The sequence below is a fragment of the Elephas maximus genome, chromosome 3 (genome assembly GCF_024166365.1).
Source record: "Elephas maximus indicus isolate mEleMax1 chromosome 3, mEleMax1 primary haplotype, whole genome shotgun sequence".
Lineage (NCBI taxonomy): Eukaryota > Metazoa > Chordata > Mammalia > Proboscidea > Elephantidae > Elephas > Elephas maximus.
This window is the reverse complement of record NC_064821.1, coordinates 98,594,492-98,620,412: the sequence shown is the minus strand read 5'-3', so window position 1 is coordinate 98,620,412 and position 25,921 is coordinate 98,594,492. Positions and strand designations below refer to the sequence as shown.

General features: G+C 37.9%; 1 protein-coding gene across 4 annotated transcripts in view; it reads left to right on the top strand.

Moving 5' to 3' along the window:
* Positions 1 to 25,921, top strand: part of USP24 (ubiquitin specific peptidase 24) — a 168,984-nt gene that overhangs the window by 107,327 nt on the left and 35,736 nt on the right. For all 4 annotated transcript variants that reach the window (XM_049879349.1, XM_049879351.1, XM_049879347.1 and 1 more), the window contains 18 exons: positions 1,717 to 1,787; positions 2,530 to 2,690; positions 5,310 to 5,371; positions 7,699 to 7,890; positions 8,877 to 8,994; positions 11,429 to 11,573; positions 14,342 to 14,461; positions 15,086 to 15,211; positions 16,687 to 16,785; positions 18,343 to 18,425; positions 18,802 to 18,943; positions 19,155 to 19,274; positions 19,706 to 19,926; positions 20,334 to 20,458; positions 21,765 to 21,906; positions 22,415 to 22,565; positions 23,600 to 23,695; positions 24,362 to 24,465. In XM_049879349.1, coding sequence (XP_049735306.1) covers positions 1,717 to 1,787; positions 2,530 to 2,690; positions 5,310 to 5,371; positions 7,699 to 7,890; positions 8,877 to 8,994; positions 11,429 to 11,573; positions 14,342 to 14,461; positions 15,086 to 15,211; positions 16,687 to 16,785; positions 18,343 to 18,425; positions 18,802 to 18,943; positions 19,155 to 19,274; positions 19,706 to 19,926; positions 20,334 to 20,458; positions 21,765 to 21,906; positions 22,415 to 22,565; positions 23,600 to 23,695; positions 24,362 to 24,465 — 2,278 coding nt within the window. The remainder of the gene's footprint in view (positions 1 to 1,716; positions 1,788 to 2,529; positions 2,691 to 5,309; positions 5,372 to 7,698; positions 7,891 to 8,876; positions 8,995 to 11,428; positions 11,574 to 14,341; positions 14,462 to 15,085; positions 15,212 to 16,686; positions 16,786 to 18,342; positions 18,426 to 18,801; positions 18,944 to 19,154; positions 19,275 to 19,705; positions 19,927 to 20,333; positions 20,459 to 21,764; positions 21,907 to 22,414; positions 22,566 to 23,599; positions 23,696 to 24,361; positions 24,466 to 25,921) is intronic.

Genomic DNA, 25,921 nt, shown 5'->3' with positions numbered 1-25,921 from the left:
TCCCAAACTTAACATGCCCAGAACTGAACTACTGATCTCACCCGTATCACCCAAGAGATTTCCCATTTTAGTTAATGGCAGCTTCATTCTTCAGTTGCTCTGGCCAAAAACCTTGGAGTCATCCTTGATTGCTTTTGTCACGCCTATTTCTAATCTGTCAGCACATCCTGCTTCAGACTATATCTAGATTCCGCTCCTTAGTCCCACCTTCACTGTTCTGAACTGCTGTCCTCTCTTACTGGGATTATAGCAGTAGTGCCCTAACTCATCTTCCTGCTTCTACCTTGCAGTTTATTCCCTATTTCTGCTATGTTCTTTATTCCCTATTTCCACTATGTTCTTTCCCCATATATCCACACAGCTCTCTTCTCATCTCCTACAGGTCTTTGCTTAAATGTCACATTCTTAGACGTTCTGACCACCTTTAAAAAACTCATAACTCTCCCTTTGGTCTAACACTTATCACTGTGTAACATACAATATAATTTACTTAATTATCATGTTCAGTGTCATCAAACCCTTCCAAGCTAGACTGTAAGATCCATGAAGGCAGACTGTTTCCCGTTTTGTTCCCTGCTGAACCCCAGCACCCAAACACTGCTTGGTGTGTAGTAAGCCCTCAGTAAGTATTCAGGAATGAAGTTTTAAAAATTGTACCAACACATAGGAGCTTTACTCTTTTTAACTATTGTAACTGATTCATACTGCTTGTTAACGTACATTTGGTGATGCTTATGTATTTAGTATAGCATGCACGCTAATTGCATAAATGAGAGGTAAAGATAATCAGGGTAAATGTATAGAAAAAGTTAAACATTATGGAATATTAAAATACCGTTCGTAATTATTTACTTTGAGCACACGTGCTTTTGGGGGTTTATGAGAAGTATAAGTCGTTATGAAACGCATTTCAACATACACCATACTCTCAGTTCAGTATTCCTAAATTGTTTAGTTTACAGATATTTTCAGATCAATTAAAAAAATTATAACTTCCCTAAGGAGCCCTAGAAAACCCTGGTGGTATCGTGGCTAAGAGCTGTGGCTGCTAACCAAAAGGTCGACAGTTCGAATCCATCAGGCGCTCCTTGGAAACTCTGTGGGGCAGTTCTACTCTGTCCTGTAGGGTCACTATGAGTCAGACTTGACTCGAGGGCAGTGGGTTTGGTTTTTTGTTTGTTTTGTTTTGAAGGAGCCCTAGTAGCACAGTGGGTAAGCACTCGGCTGCTAAGTAAAAGGTTGGCAGTTCGAACCCACCCGGTGGCTCCACGGGAGAAGGACCTGGCGGTCTGCTCCAGTAAAAATTACAGCCTAGAAAACCCTATGGGGCGCTTCTACTCTGTCACATGGGGTCGCCATGAGTTGAAAATTGACTTGACAGAACTAACAAGTTTCTTTTAGGATGCATTTTCCAGCTAGCAAGTATTGATAGTTGTTTAGCGCAATAAATATTTATTCTGTCAGTGTATGTGCAAGGTATTATGCTGAAATGTGGGGGTATAAAGATGACTAAGACATGGTTCCCACTCTTGAGCACCTTAGAATTTCGTGGGATAAATTGACAGATGTGGAAACAATTGTAGAAGGTCCTGAATTCTGATTTCCATGTAGAAGAAAAGCTAAAGTTAAGCCTAGGAACTTATTCATATTTTTTTAATGTATTGCCTAACTTAATTCTCCCCTCCCCTGCCCAATTCTCCTTATTTTTATTGTTAGCATCTTTCTATAACTTGCCCTGTGTTGCTGATTTTATCATCGATATTCTACTTGGATCCCCAAGTGCTGAGGTAGGAATTTTTTTAATTACTTTATAAAAATCCCTTTGGCCCTGTTCTGTTTTGGGCTCCCTTGAATACCTGTGAAACTGTGGGGAGTACAGAAAGAATGGCATTTAGTTCTCTCAGGGTGACCTATGGGGCCTCAGACCACTCTGAAGGCACAGTGACTGGTAAGACTATTTGACCCTCCTTTCCATTACCTCCAAGATATTCCACCAATTTATGAGATGAGTGCTATGATTAGCAAGAGACCAATGGTGTAATATCTGGGTTTTATTTAAAAAAAATAATTTGTATTTGTTTATAACAAATAAAATTACACAGCCAATATTCAATATCTGTAGTTCATAAGGACAGCTGGCATTGTTAGCATGTTGGCCAAAATCAGGAAAGACCAGCTTTAAGCCATGAACTTTCATTAGATTTTAAAATTCTAACTTCTTACGTGACCTTGAAAATTAACTTTGTAAACACTTGACGTTTTTTCTTACTTTCATTTAGATTCAGTTATGCACCTATTGATGAAGGTAGATTAGTAATTACAGTGGGAAATCAGTTCCCAAAACACACTTGTTTTTTGTTAGTCCTGTTTTATTCAATGGAAACTTTACCATTGAAACTCTCATAACTTTGTAGGTATCCATCAATAACTCGAATGAGTAAGTAACGTGGGCTTTGGAGGAAGGCCCTTTTTAAGCATTCTTTAACGTTGATCAGTATGTGTCCTTTGCCACTAATAATGTAATTTCAGATTCGCCGTGTTGCCTGTGATCAACTATATACTCTTAGTCAGACAGACACTTCAGCTTATCCGGATGTACAGAAGCCCAATCAGTTTCTCCTCGGTGTCATTCTCACGGCTCAGCTGCCTCTCTGGTCCCCAACCAGTATTATGAGAGGAGTCAATCAGAGGTATGTAACAAAGATAGAAAAGCTGAAGTTACAAGAAAGGCAGAAAGAATAAAATAATGATTTCTGTGTTGCGCCCCTAAAGTCCAGAGTACATTACTGAGATGACAAAAGAATTTCTCCTTTCTTCTTCTCTGTTATTTGTGCCCTAAAAGAGGGCATTTCTGTTTTTCTCCCCAAAATTCAGGATAGGAGAGTTAGAAGAAGAACTACCAGACTCGCTCCCCCCATCTCCATTCCGCCTAGCCCACCTAACCCAAAGAGAAGGAGGAGCTCACCTGGTTGGTGAGAGCCTGAAGTTACTTGAGCTGAGTAATTGTGTAAAGGGCACTGCCCTTGTCCCGTTGTTCATCACTTTCTCGGCTCAGCATACTTTATAAGTCCATGTCTGTAGCTATCTTTCTAGCTTTCATTCTTAGTTTTACATGTACCTGGGCATGTAGGAAGGCTTATGGTCCAGGCTATAAAATCACTTGGGTAAGTTGGTTCTTCTGCCCCGTCTCATCTCTACAGGCTAGTCTACATGCATGGATGCCCTGATCTAGGTCCAGGGGGGGAGGTAGGAGGTACCACTTCAACCTTAAGTTTAAGCCACTTTCTCCAACTCAGCTTTCACCAGAGAGCCCTCCTGTGGGGCTTATAAGATACCAGAGAGATCTGTGAAATCGATATGTACTTTCCTTGTGTCCATGCTTTATAAATTAGAGCCCTGGGAGGGAAGAGGTGTCAGGGCTACCCCAGACTCCTAACATGTAAGCATCTAACCCTTGGCTTTTTTTTATAACACCTAAATTTTGTAGATATGAGATGTATAATCTGCAGAATTTCCTGAAACTGAGTTAGAATATTATCTATTTGCAAGCTGTCATTGTAGAATTAAGTGTGTATATTGATATTTATGTTCTCATGCACTTCCTGATTATGAGGATTTGTGGCCCACATATCTAAGTCTCAACACAAATATTATCTTGAAATATTTAACCTTCTAGTTTAACATTGTAGGTCTACAAATAAAGAAGTCAGGATTTTGGTTTCTTAAAGATTGTTGAGGGTAACTTAAATGTTAAAGGTTTAGCCAAAACTTACAATTGTGTTCCAGTTTACCACCAAGATTTAACCTAAGTAAGATATTAGCTATGCATTTCTGATAATGAAGAGTAATTCATTTATGGTGCAAAACCAAATGCCAGAGAATGGTTTTTCAGTAAAGGCATCTGAGTTAGAAGCTATAGAAACTTCTTTTTTTGACCTTAGATTTCTAACTTTTCCTTGATAAAATTTCTTTTAAATCAGATAATCCTTTCATTAATTTGTAAAACTAATTTTTCTTTAGTGAAAGTATTTAAGCCATTTCTAAGAAACAAGCTGTTGTACTTATTGTAAAAACAAGACTATTAAATATAACTAAATATTAAGAATTTGATTTGAAGGTACATGTAGTCATTGCAGCATTATTCACAGTAGCCAAAAGGTGGACATAACCCAAGGGCTTATCAGCAGATGAATGGATAAAGAAAATGTGGCATATACGTTCATGGGGAAAAAAAGGAATTTGATTTGATGTTAGCTTCCTCTAAACTTTGGGGAAGAAACAGAAAGCACTAGATGAGTTTTTTAATACATACTCTCTAAGAATGTCTTTTAAAAATCTGTTGACTCTAGAGCTGTTTAATTTTATATAAAATTGAATTTTTGTTTATGTGTTTTCATTTTACAACTTTTTTTAAATACCAAAGTTTGGTACATATTTTTCCTTAATAATAATAGTGATGATGATGATAATAGCAGTTACGTTGTGCTAACTGTGTGCCACACAGCATGTTGAATTCTTTGCATATATTTATCATTTGATCCTCACAACAGCCAAATGAATTTGGCAGTACTGTTATCTTCATTTTTAAAATAATCCTTGGTTCATTATGCACACTCATCATTAGCCCATGCTTGAGCCTCTTTTATGTGTGTTTGTGTATGTGTGTGTGTTTCTAATACTGTAGTAAGCGTTTTAAAAATCAAGAAAACTGAGAGTTGGAGGTGAAATAAGTTGTCCATGGACCCCAGCTATGAATAATGAAGCCAGGATTAAAATCAAGAACTATCAGATTCTAAAACCTGTGCTGATAAGTGTTATAACTGCAGAAAACCCTTCCTTGATGATCTAGATAAAATGATTTCCCCTTCTTTCTCCTCCTACCCTACTTTATTTTTCTTCTTAGGGTTGTCACCATTTGACGTGTGTGTGTGTGTGTTTTATTTATTGTCTCTCTCCTGTGTTTTTTTGTTCCAGGCATATAGTAGGTGCTTACTAAGTACTGGTTGATCATTTGAATAAATGAATGTAATCAGTGTATCCCTTATGTAATCAGTGCACACATTAGTACAAAATGGGATAACATTATGTTCTCTCTCTACAGTATTAATCCTGTACTGCATCTGTAGAAGTGAAGTCATTAATGTGCTTCTTGATAAAAGATAGAAGTAGAATCAGTATAAAAGTTTTTTTTTATGCTTAGGGAAATTCTCTTGCTCATTTGTTTTATGAACTTGTTCTTATAAGGAAAATATTTTTTATTTTTAAATCTTTAGCCATTTTCTAATAACTGAAACGTATCTGTTTTTTAGACTGTTATCTCAGTGTATGGAGTATTTTGATCTGAGGTGCCAGTTATTAGATGATCTGACAAGTAAGTAAATGTCTGACTTTGATTTGTGTGCTTAAGGGGGAGGGATTAGAAAAGAAGGCCAGATGGACATTTGTAAATCCGACTTACGTGTCTTATATATAAATAAGATTTTAATTACTGTTTGAAGTTGAATTTTGTTTCCTCAAAAATAGCACATAAACCTGTGTACCAGTGAACTCCTCTTCTGTCGGACACCCAGACATTAAAGTGGTTGAGAAGACTTGTGGATTTTAAAAATTGTTCAGTGGTTCGTATTTTAATTACACTAATACAGAATTGTTAGGAAGGATGTTTCTCGATAGTATAGTCAATTCTGACAGTTTACAAGGTTGATCACAGAGGGAAAGAGGAATTCTGTATTGAGGCATGTTGATAATGAAGTCAGTTAATATATTTAGTGTTAGGTAATTTAAATATTAGAAATTCTGTCATTAGAGTGTTTAAATTTTAATCATCTGTACTTACCCTGAAATAATGCAAATAAATGTTAGAATGTTAGTTGTTCAAATCAAAAGTTGTTAGTCTATTCCCTATTTTCTTACGTCAAGAGTTTACTTCAGCTTAGAGGAAATAAAGTACAAATCAGGATCAACAAAAATATTAATTGGAAAAGAATGTCAAGGCCGGGAGAAAAAAAAACTGCAGGCTATAAAGCCACCCACAGTCAGAATTTGGTTGTGAGATTCCTAGAAGTCAAGGGTAAAAAGGAAACAGTATATGATTGGTTGCTGTCAATATCCTTCTCTAGAGGAAGAAACAGAATCGTCTTTTGAACAAATCTTTTTCCCAGCACTTAAGTCTTCGAGTAAAGGACATTTACGGATACAGTGACTGCTAATCTTCAGCATCACCCCTGAGGCAAACACATTTGTCAGATGCAGAAGTGTCTCAATAAAAACAGAGGATGCAGTGTTCTGAGCAAAGAAATGGAATTTGTTGGAGACTGAGATAATACTGTCTGAGTCTTGATTCAGGAGTAGCATCTGTTCTCTCTAGAGAAGTAGATGGACTACATGCCCATCTTTCAGTCTACTCTAAATACCATGTTTTCAACCAGGCTTTTGAGCAGAGTTGGGCAGCAGCTGTCAAGATTTTGTGCTCTGGCTTAGGCTTGCAGAGGGTATTCTTTGCTTATTGAGGACTGGAAAACATGCAACTTTAGAATGAATGAACAAATTATTAATGTAGGCCTTGTGTTGCTGAGGAAACCCTGGTGGCGTAGTGGTTAAGTGGCACGGCTGCTAACCAAAGGGTTATTGAATCACTTTGAATCCACCAGGGCAACTCTATGGGGCAGTTCTACCCTGTCCTGTAGGGTCGCTATGGGTTGGAATCGACTCAGCAGCACTGGGTTTAGTTTGGTTTTTTGGTTTTGTGTTGCTGAGTGGCAAATGAGGGATCCAGGATCCCTGATTGAGATATGTTCGGGGAAAATAAATTCTCAGGTAAAATGTTTTGAAACAACAATGGTTGCCATTTTGGGGGGGAGTATTTGCTATATGCCAGTGCCTGTGCTGTGTATTTTATACTCAGCACTGTGCATTGTTGGTGTGAGCCCCATTTTATAAATGAGGAAACGGTCAGTGGTAGAGACAGGGTTCATATCCATTGCCAATCCAGCTCTGGCCAACCCTGAAGTATCCCTTTCCACCTTACCACATGGGGACCCTGCTTGCTTGCCGCTATACTACGGTGGAAGGAGTGCACGATCACTCCTCCTCTCCTCCCCAGTTGCAACACCAGTAGAGAATTTTGCTTTAAATCCTTATTTGAAGGGGAAAGTGAAATACTTAATAGAAAAGACCAGAGTAGTTCTCAGGTATCAGGAGGTTGGCTCGTCGTTCAGAAACCTGGGCCCTGGCTGCTTCACTGTTGACCTTTGCCCTTTGCAGAACTCTGCCCTCCCTTGGCATGAGTAACGCTGCTGCAGTATGGGCTCTCCTCAGGCCCCTCTGTCACTTCTTTCTCTAGAAGGGTTCGTTCCCTGGGACGTCTGCTAACACCCACCAACCTGGAACATCTTAGGAGCAACTGTCTCCTTCATCTTACATCCCCAGCATATAGCACAGCAACCCGCACAGAGGAGGCACGCCATAAATGTTTGGTTTAGGAGCGAAGGACTGAATGAATATGTATAAGCCTTCATAACCCCTGGCAGGCTGTAGTTCTAACCTGCCACTTAATGACAATCTTTTTGATGTCTATGAACTGAAAAGGCTGACTTTGCTTGACTTTGCTTAATTCGGGATTTTGATTTCACAAAGGAAAGCCCTTCTTTGTTTGTAATTGATTTTTTTTTTTCTTCTTCTTCTTTTTGTCCTTCTTAGCTTCAGAAATGGAGCAGTTAAGAGTCAGCCCAGCTACCATGCTGGAAGATGAGATTACTTGGCTGGATAACTTTGAACCTAATCGCACAGCTGATTGTGAGACCAGTGAAGCAGACAACATCTTATTGGCAGGGCACTTACGACTTATTAAGACCCTTCTTTCACTCTGTGGGGCAGAAAAGGAAATGCTTGGTAATTATTGCTTCATCTTACCAAGTGGCCAAATACCTCACTTCTCTGTTATTACCATTATCATTGTGTGTAATTGGGAAAATAAGATAGATGCTGAAATGTTCCATAGAAAATTGACCCTTCAGGCAATAAGGGATTTCTAGAATTTTAGTGGCTAACAAACTAAACTTAAGGTGTATTTTACCTTTTTCACCAGGATCACATAGAGGGTTTTACAGCATTCAAAGTAATTGGATCATGCAGCTTAATACCAAGTAAAAATTATAACTCAAAGTAGATTTTTGGGTTCTTTTGTTTTTCTGCTATGTACTTTATAATGTATAATCTATTATATGTTTTATTTATAATGTATAATCTATTATATGTCTTATTTCTTTTGAGCGGTGATTCTCATCTGGGGAGGCAGACCCCGACTGCCACCCCCAGATGGAAGGGTACATATGAAACTCCTAGGGTATACATGTATTTTGTAAAAGCATATTTCATATTATAAATTATACTCAGAAAATTAATCGAAACATTACCCTATCACTTTTATAATACAAACTAAGTTCTATAAAATCTTTTTGGCTACTGGGGATACATAGAAAAGAGTGATTCTCAACATTTTTATCTAAAGAAGGCAAGATTTAAAAAGTTTCAGAACGTTTAACTGGACTAACTATTCACCCAAACCACTCTGCCTTGTGTCTTTGGCACTTACGATACCAAGTAGAAGCTTGACTCCCTCCGTTGTGTTGTAAGCCCGTAGAGGAAGGCACTCTTACTTGCCTGTCTTATACCCTGTCCCCTAACCCACCCGTCTGCCTACCCACGTCCTGAACCACAGAGCCTTGCTGTATAGTCAGCGCTCAGAAATAAGCATTAAATTTAATGCCCTCCCATTAGGTGACTTTGGGTGCTTTTGCAGCTCTGATATGAAAGTTCAAGACTTGAATTAAAATGTAAGTGTTCCTCTTCAACATGAATATTGTGCTCTATTCCAGGTTCATCACTCATTAAACCATTGTTAGATGACTTCCTTTTCCGAGCTTCTAGAATTATTTTAAATAGTCATTCTCCAGCTGGCAGCGCCGCCATCAGTCAACAGGACTTTCATCCAAAGTATGGAAAATGCACGTTGTGTTCAGTTTTGGTAAAAATTCTAATTTGAAACTTTAGTTCAAAAAGATTTTATTAACTTGGCATTTGTCTTCCATCTTGTGTGTGTATGTCTAATATTATCCACTGTATAAAGAAATGCATGTAAAAAGACTTAGCATATAACCAGCCTGGCCCACAGTAAGTGCTGAGCAAGTATGCTACTGCATTGTTGATGCAAATAACACCGCCTTCTGCCTTTGTTTGCCGGCTGCGCCCTGCGCCCTGCCCCCTGCGAGGTATTTTCATAAACGCACTGTGCTAATTTTTGTTTTACAGCAACGTGTGGAAGAGGATTGGCATGGCAGTGCTTGTGAGGGTGCCCCACAGGGGGAGGGCGCAGCCCGCAAAGAAATGCAAAAGGCGTGCTATTTGTGTAAAAATATGGTAATACCATAATTATCATCGGAGGAATAAATAACAACGTGTGGTTAACTTGGTCAGTGACAACTTCTAAGAGAAACCAAGCTTATAAAAATTATGTCTAAAGTAAAAGTGAGTAGGCTCTGAGCCAAGTCTTGAGGGTTTCTTCTGCAAGAAAAGTATAGGTGCTTTAGTGCATTGACCTGGTGATTTACTGGCAGCGACTGTGTTCTGATCATGGAAACTGCTAGTAAGTAGTGATTTTAGAATCAAATTTTATTTTCATGGGTAGAAATTTGAAAGATTCCATTGTAACTTTGACCGTGTGTGGGTGGTATTTGTACTATGGAAGATAGGAAGAGGAGGCAGCTACAAAGCCGCCATCTCATTTGCTCTGAATCTGACTTATTTTGTTCTTTACCCTTGAAAACTCAGTTAATTGAGTAATCCTGAAGAAACTGAGGATTTGGTATTTAACCAATAAAAAAATTCTTGGATAATTTTAGTGGTGATTGAAATGTATACAAGACATAGTAAGTAGTATTTTATGGAACTTTAAGAGATCTTAACATATATAAATATTCCTCTATCTAGAGATTACTTTTTAACAGAATCTGTTATAGGTAATAAACCTTCATTAGAACTTTCGGGGTATCCCTCAGGCTGTGACTCCCACCCCTAATTTCACCTCATTCTTTTTTCTGGAAGATTTGGATTTTATTAAAGCTGTGTTTTTCTGTGTGTGTGTGTGTCTTTGTGTTTTTAATTTTCTGTGAATGAGAAAATAAATCTCTAGTAGTTCCTCTGAAATTTATATTTACGGATACTTTTATATTTGTTAAAAGTAATGCCTCTATCAACAGGAAGTTTTTGTTTTGTTTTTTAAATCATATATGGTACCTTGAAATTTTATGGTACCTTGAATAGAAAAGCATTTTGTTTTATCCCTCCCCATTGTACTGCATGGTATTTATTTATCAGTGACTCCCAGCCTTTCCCCCACCAAAACCCTAAAGCCAGAAAGATTTTAAATGCTCAGTAGCTTTTTTCAAAAGTATTGCTATTCTTGTATCAGTAACAACAAAACAACTTCAAGTTCAGCGTATATTATATGGCGCCTCCCTGCCCATTTGGCTTTTGCAACCCAGAACTATATACCAGAAGCAAAGAACAGTGCCAGCTCCGTGGCCATTGTCCTCAGTGCCTGGCACAGGGCTGATCTAAGAGCCCCATAACCCCTTCCTGAACACATCTCCTATACCCCATGAGTGTGTCACTCAAAGATTGGGTGTCCTCTTTTCTGTGTATCTTATCTAGCCTGTGATCTCATCAGTAATGCAAAATCAGCCTGGGTTATGATGAGAAGTTATTATCTATCTCCAAAATGAATTTACTAAAGGGGATCAGTATAGGAAGCCTTTAGTTTCCTGCAGAATGCTTGCTAGTTATCCATTATGTCACTCTAAGTGAACTGATTTGACATACTTTGTGTTTCTGTTGCCATTTTTTTTTTCAGCAAAATTAAAAGTTGACTTTAATTTTTTTTTTTATCTGTGAGCATATATAAAATGTTTATGAGTATCTATTTTGGTTTGTGTAGCTTACTTTTTCTGCCAGTTAGATATTTGAATTTCAGGGTGATATATTATAAAAACCTTTTTTCTTAACCTACTTTAATTGAAAGATACTTATTCCTATGTTGTTATTGTACAGTTATGTTTTTCTCCTCCATTTTTGTTGATCCATTACTTAAAGAATATTCTGATTCTGCAGTCATAAATGACAGTATTTTGCCACCTTGTCATCAGACCAAAAAGATATTTAGCTCTAAACCATATTCACCCTTCTGTTCCTTTGTTAAGTAATAAGCACAGCATTTTCTACTAGATTATTAGTTTTCTGAGATCAGACCTGACTTAACCGTGTTTGATGGATTATAGCTCTCATACTTTTTATTTGAAATGCTAATTTAGTTTAATGAACAACTTAAGTAGATTATTTGTTGTTGAAACTAATTTGTGTCTTCTGTTCTTAGATGTAGTGCGGTGAACAGCCGATTGGCGGCTTATGAAGTCCTTGTAATGTTGGCTGATAGCTCACCTTCAAATCTTCAAATTATTACAAAAGAGCTCCTTTCTATGCATCATCAGCCCGACCCTGCGCTCACCAAGGAGTTCGATGTAAGGTTTCCAGACCTTGGTGTATTTAATTTTTTAGGATGATTTCTTAAGCATGTAATTTTAAAACTATATTTGCCTTCTCCTAACTGGAAAGAAAGTCATTATTACTCTCAGTGGGTTATTATATCCTCATATTCAAATCAGTTGTAAACTATAAGTATTATACTAACAAACTATGATGTATTACTAAATGGTACCCTTTTAATCAAAGAATAAAGACATTTTCAAGTTGGTTGATAATTATTCTTAGTGAAGAGTAGCATTCCTTTTTGAGTAATAATACTTAACACAATGCCAAGCACTAGAGATACAAAGTCAAACCAACATTGCATCACAGTGCAGGCTATGTTCAGTTAAATTCAACAAAGATTTGTTGAATTTATGGTGCACTGAGAAGTGTCGTAAGCTTTTGGAGCTCAGAAACTAAGCTGTGATCCCAGCCCTGAAGGATGTCAGTGTATAGTGAGAGAGACAGACCTATAAGCAGATAATTTCAATATAATGTGTCTAATTATAAGATAGAGGTATCCCAAATGCTCTGCTAACACAAAGGGGCACTTCACACTACCACTTGAAATAGCCTCTTAACGACAAGTAAGCCATTTGAAGCAAGGTGGGAAGGTCATTGCAGCAATGACAAGAATATGGGCAAAGGTATGAATGCATGAAACAGTTTCATCTATACTGAAGTCTGTAAGAGGGAAGCAAGTTACAGGTGTGCTGTTAGAGGATCAGATCAGGAGTGGGAGTGTGTGAGGATGCTCTGAAAGCTGCCTTTGCATTTTCTAAATCACAGAAGTCGGTCTTACCCCTTTGGATGCCTGAGCTGATAATTACAGAACACGTACCAGACAGCTAAGGCAGTGAGGACACCTGTCCTAGGAAGTACTACTTGCAAAGGCTTAGAAATGTAAGAGCCCATGTATTGGGAACTGTGTTAGTATCAAAATGTTACTAGTTTATAATGCTATGCTTTAGTTTTACTACATTTATTTAATAATCAGATGAAAGTGAAAGCTATTTTTTTCCCATAAATCAGGGATTATACCAACATAGTGAAGAATTACTTGCCTCATGGAAATATTTTGTTTTAGCACCGTTAGGAGTCACTTTTTATTTTTTTAAACCTATGCTTTGCAAATAAATTTAAGTATCAACTGGATCTTAGAAATCATCCTGCTCTAAGAGTATGTCTAATGTTTGTAAAAAGTGTGTTAATATTTAGTAATTCCTTGCGGTCTGAAAGACATACAGGTTTTTGTTGGTTGCTGATTACATGGATGCAGGTACATGATACATGCAAATGACATGATTCTAGTCATGGCATGGCAGAACCAAGATTCTATTCTAACAGCACTTTAGAGTGTATCACTGCAGCACCCTTTTCCACTAGCAGAAGTACCATGTTGAACTTTATTCAAGATGCCTCTTCTAGAGTGTTTCTACCCAGATAAGCACTGTACTGGTATCTACATTATTATAATACATCTGTATGTGGAATGCTAGGGTATTTACTTATTTCCTTAATTGTATGCTTATTAGAGAATTTTAATAGAAGAGTGTTGCTTTCTCAAAAAGGAGGGGAATGAATATGAGCCTTTCTTGGCCATCCAGACCAGTCAAGATTCTTCATAGTAAATGCTTTCATAGAACCATATTCCATTTGTTTAGAGTACTTACCTCAATTTGTAATATTTATTATTATTCTTATTTGATGAATGTCTGTTTTCCCTATTATAAGCTCATTGAGATCAGGAACCATGTACCTTTCTGTTCTCTCCTATATTGCTCGCACAGTGCTTGACACATAGTAGGCCCTCAGTAAATATTTGTTGAATGATAAGTGACTAAATGCATGACTGTATAAATGGGTAAAGAAATGCACACCAACTGTATGCCAGCTATTTTACATTATGAACTAAAAAGAAGCATTGTGTTAATAGTGTTTATAACTGTTAGCATCTGCAGGAGGACTTCATGAACATAGGTTTTGCTGGCACACTGGATGTGTAAATCTGTTCAGTGTGTATCTCTTTTTCCTCTCAGACGTCCCATATAACTATACACCTACTCATTTATCGACACAGTTAGCCAGTGTATCTCCCTCCCTGATGCACGTGGAGTGGCACATCGGGTTCCTCAACCACTGTGGAGCCCGCGGGGTTGGGGATGGTGGTAGTCAATAGTTGCCTGCCATCTCTGGAGCAGCAGGGGCCCACCATCACCCGGCCATGCTCCAGGCCTCCGTGCAGACCCCTGCACCTCGCCTCTCCACCTTCCTGCTTTGCCAGCCCTGGAGATGGACCTCAGCAGTGGGCCACTTCTAGGCCTGTGGGTAGGCAAGACTTGGCCACCTGGGCCCGGTGGAGGCTGCAGGGGTGGCAGAGAGGCTTCTTTGGAGGATGAGCCCCCACCTGTCTTCTGTGGCCACGGCTTCTGCCCCCTCCTTGAGGCCCAGGTGCCCCCACCTCCTACACATGTCCTGCCTGCACAGAGCAGCACGGGAGTGTCCCGGCTCCTCCACTCGACCGGGTAATTCGAACCAGAGGCAGCTTGTGTGGCCTCGCTCCCTGTCACAAACTTTGCCCTTCTCCACCCCCTTACCTGGCTCTTTGTTAATGCACAAAATAGTCGGATAGTAGATTTTTTTACTGTTGTCACAAATGTGGAATGAGAGAGTCACTAGTGAAGAGTAGGTGTATGGAGACATACTGGTTGCAGAGGTGCTAATTCTCTTTCTCTACTGTTTCTGCTCCTCTCTTTCCTAGTACCTTCCCCCAGTGGATAGCAGGTCCAGTTCAGGGTTTGTGGGGCTCAGAAATGGTGGCGCTACTTGTTACATGAACGCAGTCTTCCAGCAGCTGTATATGCAACCTGGTCTTCCTGAGGTGATTTCCTTCCGTTTTCCTGTTTGGTATGGTAGTAGTATGTACATTGCCTAAAAATCATTCCCTATTTATATATTGCATTTTGAGTTTGCTAAAACTAGGCATAACTAGGATTTTTTAGAAGCTTCTGAAATCAGTATAGACAACATATTCATAATCGCTTGTTTTTATAAATGTGCTGATGTACATGCTGCCTATGTGACAGATGGACTTGATGTAATGTGATTTTTGGACTCCAAAATTATTCTCAAATTCTCACTTTTTTAGTATTTTAGAAATATTTAAGCTATGCCATCAGCACTTTATAATGATATAGTAATAGCTTATGATACAGCAGTCAGTGGTTTTGAGAGTATTTCACGTGTATTATGACACAGTTATTTCTCATAGCGATCCTGGTATTACTAGTTGTAGTTTTTCGTGATAAAGGGAGGCCCAAAGAGATGATTTGTTCACGATTACATCAGCTAGGAGCTGTTGGAGGTAAACATATGTAGGGCTATAGCCACATCCAAACATACACAGCATTCTAAAATAGCAATGCGGGTACTCAGACGTGTGTATGTCAAGGTTTTCTGTGAAGCACTTTAATATTTCTAACTTAATAAATTTCATTTCTTTTAGTCATTACTTTCAGTGGATGATGACACGGACAATCCAGATGATAGTGTATTCTACCAAGTGCAGTCTCTCTTTGGGCATTTGATGGAAAGCAAGCTCCAATATTATGTACCTGAGAACTTTTGGAAGGTATTTCACCCAGTAACTTTTTTTAGAGTCAAAGTTGTTATATGTTTGAAGTTTAGTTACGTTCCTTCTCTAGTGATAATAGTTTCTTGTCTTTATTAAGTCTAGGTAATTCCATCACCTGCATCCTATAAACGAATTGACTACAGTAGCATCACTAGGGTTGACGTCACCTCCCTCCCCCCACCCCTCAGACCTCCTCCTATACCAGACCATATAGAATCCTTAGTAATGTTTTTTGTTACTCTTAAATTATAATTCCTGTAATCAGTTCTTTTCCTTTAATTACTACTTCATTCTAAAAAAAAAGTTTGATATGGGTTCACAAATACTAATTGCCACAATATTATAGCTAAAACACCAGAAAATTTGACAAAATCAAAACTATGTAAACAGCAGCAGCAACCAGAACAACAGTGTGTTATTAACTGTAGACTAATTCTATTGCCAACAACCTGTAAAAGAATTGGTTTGTATACCTATGTCGATTTCAGTAGTGCCTTTAAATAAAGAACATTATTTTTAACCTGACTTTACAATGTTTCATGTAATGGAGGATTACCTTGTGTTTTTCCCAGTAAGTAGGTTCATTTCTAAAAGAGAAGCTGTTGTATGGCTGCCTGTAGCACGTGCAGACAGAGCCATGTGTTTCAAAGTGTCATTGTAATTAAGTAATAATGCCAACTCTGACTGGAGTGCATTAGAAGGTTCAAAAAGTAAATTAGCATAGAGTTTAGCCTTGTAGGTGTATTGATACATGTAAGCTGGGCTTGTGAAAAATGTTTTTGTTGTTATAACTAACTACAGGGATATTTTTATAAAAAAATAAAATTCTGCTGGAACACTGCACAAAAATTTCATAGACAGTCATTTTGATGCCACCCCCTCTGACAGTGTCAGCTGGTGCTGTCCACATTGCCTGCAAACCCCCAAGTAACACCACTGATTGACTATACCATTCTACTTCAAATTGGTGCTTGGTTTCAAATGATTAGAATATTGAGAAAAATAGACTTTCTGAATTTCTAGAGATTATCTGATTTTAATTATTTAGAATATTTTTCATGACTTAGCTCTGAAATATTTGTTCAAATCATTCCTCTGAACCTGTGCCAGTTTCACTAATGTCTTTAAAATAAGGAACATTGTTTTTTAACCTGGCTTTACTGTGTTTCATGTAATGGAAGGTTACCTTGTGTTTTCCCCACTAAGTTGGTTAGTTTCTACAGGAGAGGCTGTTCCACAGCCTTACATCTCCGTGTACCCACCTTCAGTTTCATAGACTTGTTACTATTTTAAGGGGACCAGGGAAAAGTATAGATGGCTGAACACAAGCTAATCTCCCTCCAGTGAAAGTTTTCACAGCCTAGTGGTGAACTTGGTTTTTAGAAACACTTATTGCTCTCACATTCCTTTTCCACTGTATTCAGGAATTGCTAACTTTGTGTTGAACAGCGTATTTAATTCTTATTACATAGATTTTCAAGATGTGGAACAAAGAGCTGTATGTGAGAGAACAGCAGGATGCGTATGAATTCTTCACTAGTCTCATTGATCAGATGGATGAGTATCTCAAGGTAGTGAAAGTGTCGCTGTCCTCTCCCTCCCTCACACTCTAATTATAGTACCAGAGCAGTGTCTTGGGATATGGGATTACTATAAAATTGACAAATTAGGAATCGATCGTCTTTAACACTGCAACTGTAATCCATTTCTTCTGCATTTGAACATCAAATGAATCACTACAATTATATATTTCTTTTCTTCTTGAGCCGTAAATCAAAAACCCACTGCTGTTGAGTTGATTCCAACTCACAGTGACCCTATAGGACAAAGTAGAACTGCCCAATAGAGTTTCCAAGGAGCGCCTGGCAGATTCGAACTGGTGACGTCTTGGCTAGCAGCCGCAGCACTTAACCACTATGCCACCAGGGTTTCCTCTTGAGTCATATAACTCTTGATAATCTATAGTTACAACACAATAATCATTTGTACGTATGTACTCTTAACGTGTATCCATTGACGTAACCTGGCATCACAGGAGCACAGCCATCACTGGTGAACTGATGAGTTTTTTTTTGTGCAGAACAGTCTTGAAACTTAGAGATCTCTGTCAAAGGGGACAAAGGGACCAGATTAAAAAATTGTTTGCAGTGGTATTTAAACCTTTACCCAGTAAAACCTGTGACAAAATGGTATTGCCCTCTAAGGAACAGGCAGCCTACTCGCAGTGTCAGCGTTTACCTCGCCTCCTATCAGTAGGCACAATTTGCAATTTAGCCATTTCTTCTTTTTTTTTTGGTTGAGGGGAGGGGTAAAAATATATATAACAAAACACTCGCCATTTCAGCGTTTTTTATATCTGTTACAATTCAGTGACATTAAGTACATTCATCATGTGTGCAGTCATCAATCACTACTATCCGTTTCTAGATTTTTCCATCACCCTTAAACTCAGTGTCCCACAAGCAATGACTTCCCCTTCCCGCCACCCTCCTGCCCCTGGTAACCACTGATAAACTTTGTCTCTACATATTTGCCAAATTCTAGATGTTACATAAAAGTTATCCACTTCTTTTCTTTTTTTTCCATAACATGCAAACCCATAGCATTCTATTCACAAGAAAAAGGAAAAGATTATGGAGAGTTGCGACTAACTTGGTAATGGTGGCGTGGGGAGAGGGGTTCAGAATCATCACAGGATGCTCTCCTTTTCATTTGCCATAACTGACCCAGTTCTCTTACTACTTTTTCTGATGATTTGCATTACTCTGACCTGAAAAAAACCAAACCCGTTGCCGTCAAGTCAGTTCTGACTCAGTGACCCTATGGGACAGAGTAGAACTGCCCCATAGGGTTTCCAAGCAGCAGCTGGTGGATTCGAACTGCCAGCCTTTTGGTTAGCAGTTGTAGCTTTTAACTGCACCACCAGGTTTTCCATTATTCTGACAGTGGGTCTGGTAATGAGCTGCTCTTCTCCCGGCAGTTCCCAGCTTAAACAATCAGACTGACTCTTTTTATTTAGGTGGTTGAAATAAAATCTTCGTTTTAGCCTAGGCCTAGATAAAATTCTATATAAACAACCTAAAAGTTTTACAGGCATCAAGTAATGTTTTAACTTTTTATTCCAACAGAAAATGGGGAGAGATCAAATTTTTAAGAGTACGTTTCAGGGCATTTATTCCGATCAGAAGATCTGTAAAGACTGTCCTCACAGGTTAGTGAGTATATCGCTGGCTCAAAACATCACGACTGTTGTTTTTAAATGACTCTTCTAGTATGTTGTGAATTTTGCATTTGCTGAGAGACTTGCAGATATATTCCTGAATGAATCTATAAATGTTTATTGAATTAAATTTCTTTGTTTTTCATGTTTTATGTCCTTAAGGAAATACTTGTTGAAATTTATCATTTTAAACAATTTTGAATTGTCAAAAAATGTTATTTTTATTTAACTGTGTACTTTCAAAAGAATGAGGGCAGCTATGGGTTCATTTCACCAATTATGAATGTAACTCTGCTCAAGCTTGGGTATTACGATAATTTCAAAATTTCATCATTGCTCATGGTTTTTCTCTTTATTTCCTAATTAGATACGAGCGTGAAGAGGCTTTCATGGCTCTCAATCTAGGAGTTACTTCTTGTCAAAGTTTGGAAATTTCTTTGGATCAGTTTGTTAGAGGAGAAGTTCTAGAGGGAAGTAATGCGTATTACTGTGAAAAGTGTAAAGAGAAGGTATTACATTTGTCCTTTTTTAAAAACAAGGTTAATTTGTTATTCATGTACTTTGTCTCTATAGTAAGTGTCCATTGTTAGTTTTATGAGGTTGTGTTATTGCTTGTTTACACATAGATGGGAAAGACCTGTAGAAATCTATACCTTTTGCATTCATTACTTAGCTGTTTCATTTTCTCCATGGAGATAATTGGCTTTTGCTTTTCTTTAGAGAATAACGGTGAAGAGGACCTGTATTAAGTCTTTACCTAGTGTCTTGGTAATTCACCTAATGAGATTTGGATTTGACTGGGAGAGTGGACGTTCCATAAAATATGATGAACAAATAAGGGTAACTTTTTTTTTTTCCTTGAAATTTATGGCAACCGTTACCTTACTCTCTTTTTCACTGTTTCCTTCCTGTATTTTCAAATTTCACCTAAAATGTGGCCAGTGTATGGGCTCGGCATTGCGAAGGTTGCACAACCTCTTGCCTTAAGCAGCTGCTGCTGATGGAATAGGCAGATCTGTAAACAATAACCCTCATTTCTACAAGGCATCCCAGTGATGGCTGTGAAGTCGTATGCTGTACTTCTTGCACAGACCAGAGGCTACTTAAGTCTTATTTGGATACTTTTCCAGATTTGTGAGCCATTCTGAGATTTTGTACTTGAATTGGCTTAAATTAGGAAAATACATCCCTCTTATTTGTATCTGACTTAATCAAGTAGTGCCGTGTAAGTGATTGATCAACGTTAACGTGGCCCTTTTGTTTTTAAATAGTTTCCATGGATGCTAAACATGGAGCCTTACACAGTTTCAGGAATGGCTCGCCAAGATTCGTCTTCTGAAGTTGGTGAAAACGGGCGAAGTATGGATCAGGGAGGTGGAGGATCCCCAAGGAAAAAAGTGGCCCTCACAGAAAACTATGAGCTTGTCGGTGTCATTGTACACAGTGGGCAAGCACATGCAGGCCACTACTATTCTTTCATTAAGGATAGGCGGTAAGGTTTCTTGTGGCGATGCTCTGCACCCAACCTGTAGTCTCTCCGCAGTTGTCCCATCCTAGCCCGTCTCTCCTCTCCTAACCCTGTCCATTCCTCCACACTTACCTTTCTGCTGCACAGAAGCTTTGGCATTGGTCTTTGATCTTTCTTCATTTTGAATTTTTAAAGCTTGGTATAACTATTTTAATCCCTTCAATTTGGAAAGTTATTTTAGAAATTGGAATAACTGTTGCTACATTTTTCTTAGATATTTTTAAAATGTTAATCACCTGCTTTGTTTGTAGACACTAAAGAAAAAAAAAATTTTTTTTTTTTTTTTTTGTAGGCACTACATAGGGATAAATGTGGAGAGTGGGGATGTTTGTTTTTTAACCTTACAAGGTTTTCCCTTCTCTGGACTCTAGGGGATGTGGAAAGGGCAAGTGGTACAAATTTAATGATACAGTTATAGAAGAGTTTGACCTAAATGATGAGACCTTGGAGTATGAATGCTTCGGAGGAGAATATAGACCAAAAGTTTATGATCAAAGTAAGTATTTACCAATTGATATTTTCCTTGAGTTTTATTGTTTTTAATTTATACCCCCCCCCCCAAAAAAAAAACAGAAACCCATTGCCATTGAGTCGATTCCGACTCATAGCAACTCTACAGGACAGAGTAGAACTGCCCCATAGGATTTCCAAGGCTGTAATCTTTACAGAAGCAGACTGACACATCCTTCACCCACATAGCAGCTGGTGGGCTCAAACTGCTACCTTTAAGTTAGCAGCCAAGTGCTTAACTACTGTGCCGCCGGACTCCGGTTTTAATTTATAGGTTTCTATAAATATAATCTATTTTATTCTTATTATAATACTGCTGCTCTAGCTATAGAAGGAAGAGCTGTGTTTGATGCCCAGAGAAAATATTCACAATTTTATAAAAATAATTTGTCCCGAAAGTTTTAGGGGGAAAGAGGAAGTAAGTTAAGAAGAAATGAATATCAAGGAGAAACTAATGAACAAAGAATTTCAACCTTAAAATAGTTTCAGAAGAAATGGTTGTGTACTAAAATTTTCAAATTTCCTTTTCACCTGTCTAGGTTATGGTTAATTAGAGAATACATTTCTAGCACATGCATTTTTAAAACCACATCTTTGCCTTCACAACTCCCACCCCCAGAAAAAAAAATATGAAGAAAAGCGTATCACAAAATCCAATCAGAATTTGCTATTTGAAAAATAGCAGTTTGCAAAGACCTTAGCATTTCAAAACCAACCTAAGTATGATCATTCTTGCCTGATTTTGAAATACTAAAGGAATGTTTCTAAATTTCTATCTGTGTTATCCCCACTATATTAGATTGTGATACCATGTCATGGTAGTGTTGCATCTAATGGTAGTAACCTTAAATGATACGATACAGTATAGTTGCCAAAATTTACCAAGAAAATTTTGCCTGGTCAGTGCAGAAACGGTTAAGTGAACCAATTATAATCCCATGCTGTGCCGCAGAACATGCTTTTAAATGTCAGTTGCCTTTTGCTTAAATGTTAACTTGCCTAGGAATATTTACCTTCTTTCCCTTACTTCATTAGCATACAGTCCCTTCACTCTCTGCTACCTCCTATCTCACCTCCCAAGTGAGTTGATCCTTTTTATTCCCAGAACTGTGATACCCTGACTTCCATTCTGAGCAGTACTCTTAAAAAGCCACACATTTACTTAAACTTTGCATTTTATGAATTTAGTTAGTAGTTGCTTATAGGATTTTTGGCCCCTTCATTTTAGATTGTCAAGACAAGAAAAACTTCCTTATTTACAAAGACTTCTTTCTTAATGTCTTGTTATAAAGCAAACCCGTATACTGATGTACGCCGAAGATACTGGAATGCCTATATGCTCTTTTACCAAAGGGTGTCTGATCAAAACTCCCCGGTGTTACCAAAGAAAAGTCGAGTCAGCGTTGTAAGGCAGGAAGCTGAGGATCTGTCTCTGTAAGTTTCTCTTTGTGAATACTTTAGTGTGTCATTTCAGTGGGTGGTCTTGTAATGCTTGAAAATATACTGTTTGGGATTTAAAGGTAATCAGCTAGAGAGATTCTGAAAAGAAAGTAAGTAAATCTCTCTACCCCTTTTCTTTCATCTTATTGCTACCTGGTCTTTGTTTCCTTGGCAAGAAGTTATTTTGTATTTAGAAACATGCATATAAATCATTCTAGAATTGTGATTTCTTTCCTCCCATCTAGAACTGAGATTTTTAAATCCTGGTACCATTTATTGAATGTCTTTATGTCCAAAACATAGAGCTGTATCAGCACTATCAGGAAGTTGTTCTTTGTTTTTAAAGGTCCTGTTGTCAGTGAATTTGTATTTAATGTGTGGGATCAGGAAAGCGTACAATTTATTTTTTAAGTCTAGTACTGTTTGAGTTTGATAAGTTTTAGTTTAACTACTAAAATAATAGCTGCTTTATACTAGACAGTTTTCTGATTCTGTCGCTTAGATCAGCTCCATCTTCACCAGAAATTTCACCTCAGTCATCTCCTCGGCCCCATAGACCTAACAATGACCGGCTCTCTATTCTAACCAAGTTGGTTAAAAAAGGAGAGAAAAAAGGATTATTTGTTGAGAAAATGCCTGCTCGAATATACCAGGTAAGAACCATGTAAAAGAAAGTTCAAGGGGTGAAATTTGTGTAAATGTCAAAACTCATTGCATAGGTCCAGAAGTCCCCTTGGCTTCTCTTGGGTTTAGTTGTACCCCGAGTGCCCCATCATCTTATTCAGCTTGTTTCATGAATCTTTTATTCTGGATTCCAGAGATGGCTGTTGAATTAGTGCCACACAGAGTATTAAGAGCACACATATGAATACACAACATTGGCCAGAACTGTCACTGTCCTGCTGGGTTACTGTCACAAATAAATGGGGCCGGGGGAGGGGTGGGCAGTAAAGAAACACATATGGTAGAATTAACTTATTTCATCTGAAGTTCAGACCAAGACTCATAATTTTTAGGTGAAACTAATGTGACAATACTAACCATCATTTACTGAATACCTACTCTGCTACATGCTTTAAACAAATCTCTAATTCTTAAAACGCTCTGCTGCAGTAGCGGGCTTTATTCCCCTTGTTCAGATGGAAAAACTGAGTCTCAGAAAAGGAGAAATAATTGCTAGTGTCACAGACCCAGGTTTTAAATTTAGCGCTGTCAGACTACCCAATCCAGGCTTTATACACTAAACAATCAAAAGGTAGGTACTGGTAAAATGGTCTTTACAATGAGTGGCTAAATCAGAGAATTTAAGAAAAAGATGGAGTCTTTCATTAGGAGAGAGAGGAAAAAATTAAGCTGTTTGACACAGGGAGAGGATAGACTTGCTCGTACTTGGGAAAACTCTGTCCCTTCTCACCCAAAATACCAGATTAGAATTCATTTATTCTTTTGGGGGTTTTCCTAAATTTCCCAAAAGGATTTGTTATAATGAATTCACTTTTTTTTTTTTTACTGCTTTTTATATTCAAAAGGGAGATTTTCTTCCCTCCTTTTTTAAAAATTCAAAGCATGTGGGAAGGGAATTGGCCTTAAAGCTTTGCATTTTACTTAATATATCACTAGAAATATCCTCTAATTATTAAATACTTCACTCTGCTTCTTAAAAATAATTACTGATTTTCTCTTATAGATGGTGAGAGATGAAAACCTCAAGTTCATGAAGAATAGAGATGTGTACAGTAGTGACTATTTCAGTTTTGTTTTGTCTTTAGCTTCATTGAATGCTGTAAGTAGCTAGTTGGATCATTACTGAAGAAATAAGAAGGATTACAGTTAAAAAGCTTTTAGTTAAAGCAGTCAGTGGCTCATCTTCACTCTCAGTTGTTAACATTCATTCTAAATGCAAAAAAAAAAAAAAATGCCCATAAACGTGTCAGTTACTGGGTGATAGTTAAAATACAAGCAGTGTTCAGAGTGTATAATGTAGATTGTGATGAGTGTGGTTTCCACATACTGACACTTTTAAGTGCCCTTGTTTAAGATTTATAAAGAAGATACAATGGAGTAGCCATGAGGTGGTATCAGTTGATATGGGGCTTTGTGGAGATTAACTTTTCCTAATTTGTAATCAGATATTACGAGCTCATGATATAACTGCCAAGTATTTTTCTTCTTGAGTACCATGATTCTTTATAAGGTATCAATAAGGAACACTCTTAGGCTCTTGCTAGTTTACTTACCTTCCTGTGGTCTAAAGGCTCTATTTTGAAGAAATGAAAATGAAGAGGATATCATTTCTTAACATTTTTTTAAACTAATTTTCATAACAGATTGGCTAGATTTTCTTATTAGTGTATAACTTTATCATGTGTCATTACTCAGTTTATAATGAAGTGTAATAGTAACCTATAAAACTTCTGTGAAAACATGCTCCATCTTTTCTCCCTCTCAGACTAAACTAAAGCATCCATATTATCCTTGCATGGCAAAGGCGAGCTTGCAGCTTGCCATCCAATTCCTTTTTCAAACTTATCTACGGACAAAGAAAAAACTCAGGTGAGAAATGATATGTTTTTAATAACCTTTTGTGACAGAAGGTACAGATTAATTCAATTAAAGTTGAATTTACAAATTCAACATTTTAAAGCATTGTAAAGATACCACCTAGTATGCTCAGATTATTAAGACATGGTCTATAAAGTTCTGATCTAATAAGAGAAAGGTCTGGCCATCTACTTCCAAAAATCAGCCAGTGAAAACCCTATGGATCACAACAGTTCGATCTGCAAGCATCATGGGGATGGCTCAGGACCAGAGAGCATTTCATTCCATTGTGAATGGGGCCACTATGAGTCAGGGACAAACTCGATGGCAGCTAACAACAACAGTCTACTAAGAAGGGTAGATAAAACAAACAAAAAAGCATTAACTGTGGTGCAAGGTACAGGTACTGTGGGTTTTTGGGTGTGAGCGAAATCATATCCAGATATGGGAATTAGAGTACGTGTTAAGACATTGATGTTTCCAGAGGGTTTTGAAAGGCAAAGATAGAAAAACACAGAGGGCCCATTTTAGGCAGAGAGATAAAACACGAATAACAGGCAAGACTTGCCTAAGGAGCAGTGAGAATGAATTGTTGTGTTTTACTACTACATATAACGAACTCACTTGAGGGGAGACCCGGGTGTTGGGTTTAGATGAGATCACTGACTGTCCCAAGTGCCGGAGTAGGGAGTAGGGCTTTGTGCAGTGGCGATCATGGAAGAGTTTTGAACAGGAAGACAGTGTGTTTACAGCAGTGCCTCAGAAGCTCTAGATCTGATTGTGTCTTGCTCATCATTGGTTTCTATCCTTAGCACCTTGTAGGGTACCTGACACATAGGTATCAGGTAATAAATGAGTGGAGGATGAAGAGTAGTTGAGCAGTAGCTTGTAAATACCTGGAATAAAGAGAGAGTTAGGATGAGGAGACCAATTACAGGTAGAAGACTACTGAAGTTCTCAGTCTTTTATCAGTTGTTAGCAGGTGAACTTCTCCAGGTATGGAGAGGGTTTTGGAAAAATTTTGTTAGTTGAGAAACTCTTTGAGAAGAAGACGAATATGATAGCAACTTCATTTTTATATGGAATAAACCAAAACAAACCCAGTACCGTCAAGTCGATTCCGACTCATAGCAACCCTATAGGACACAGTAGAGCTGCCCCCATAGAGTTTCCAAGCAGCGCCTGGCAGGTTCAAACTGCCAACCCTTTGATTAGCAGCCATAGCACTTAACCACTACTCCACCAGCGTTTCCATTATATGGAATAATCAAAGATAAATTGTGATACGGGTTTTTGTTATTTGATGGAAAGAGAAAAAATAATGTGTAAAAAGTCTAGCATAGGGTTAAATAAGGAAATTTATTTGGTTATATTCACTTATAAATTTGCCAAGCTGTCTACACAATGCACATTATTTCTATTTTTTTGTTTACCTTTATGGGGGGTAGGGAGCTGGGGTTGTACCAGG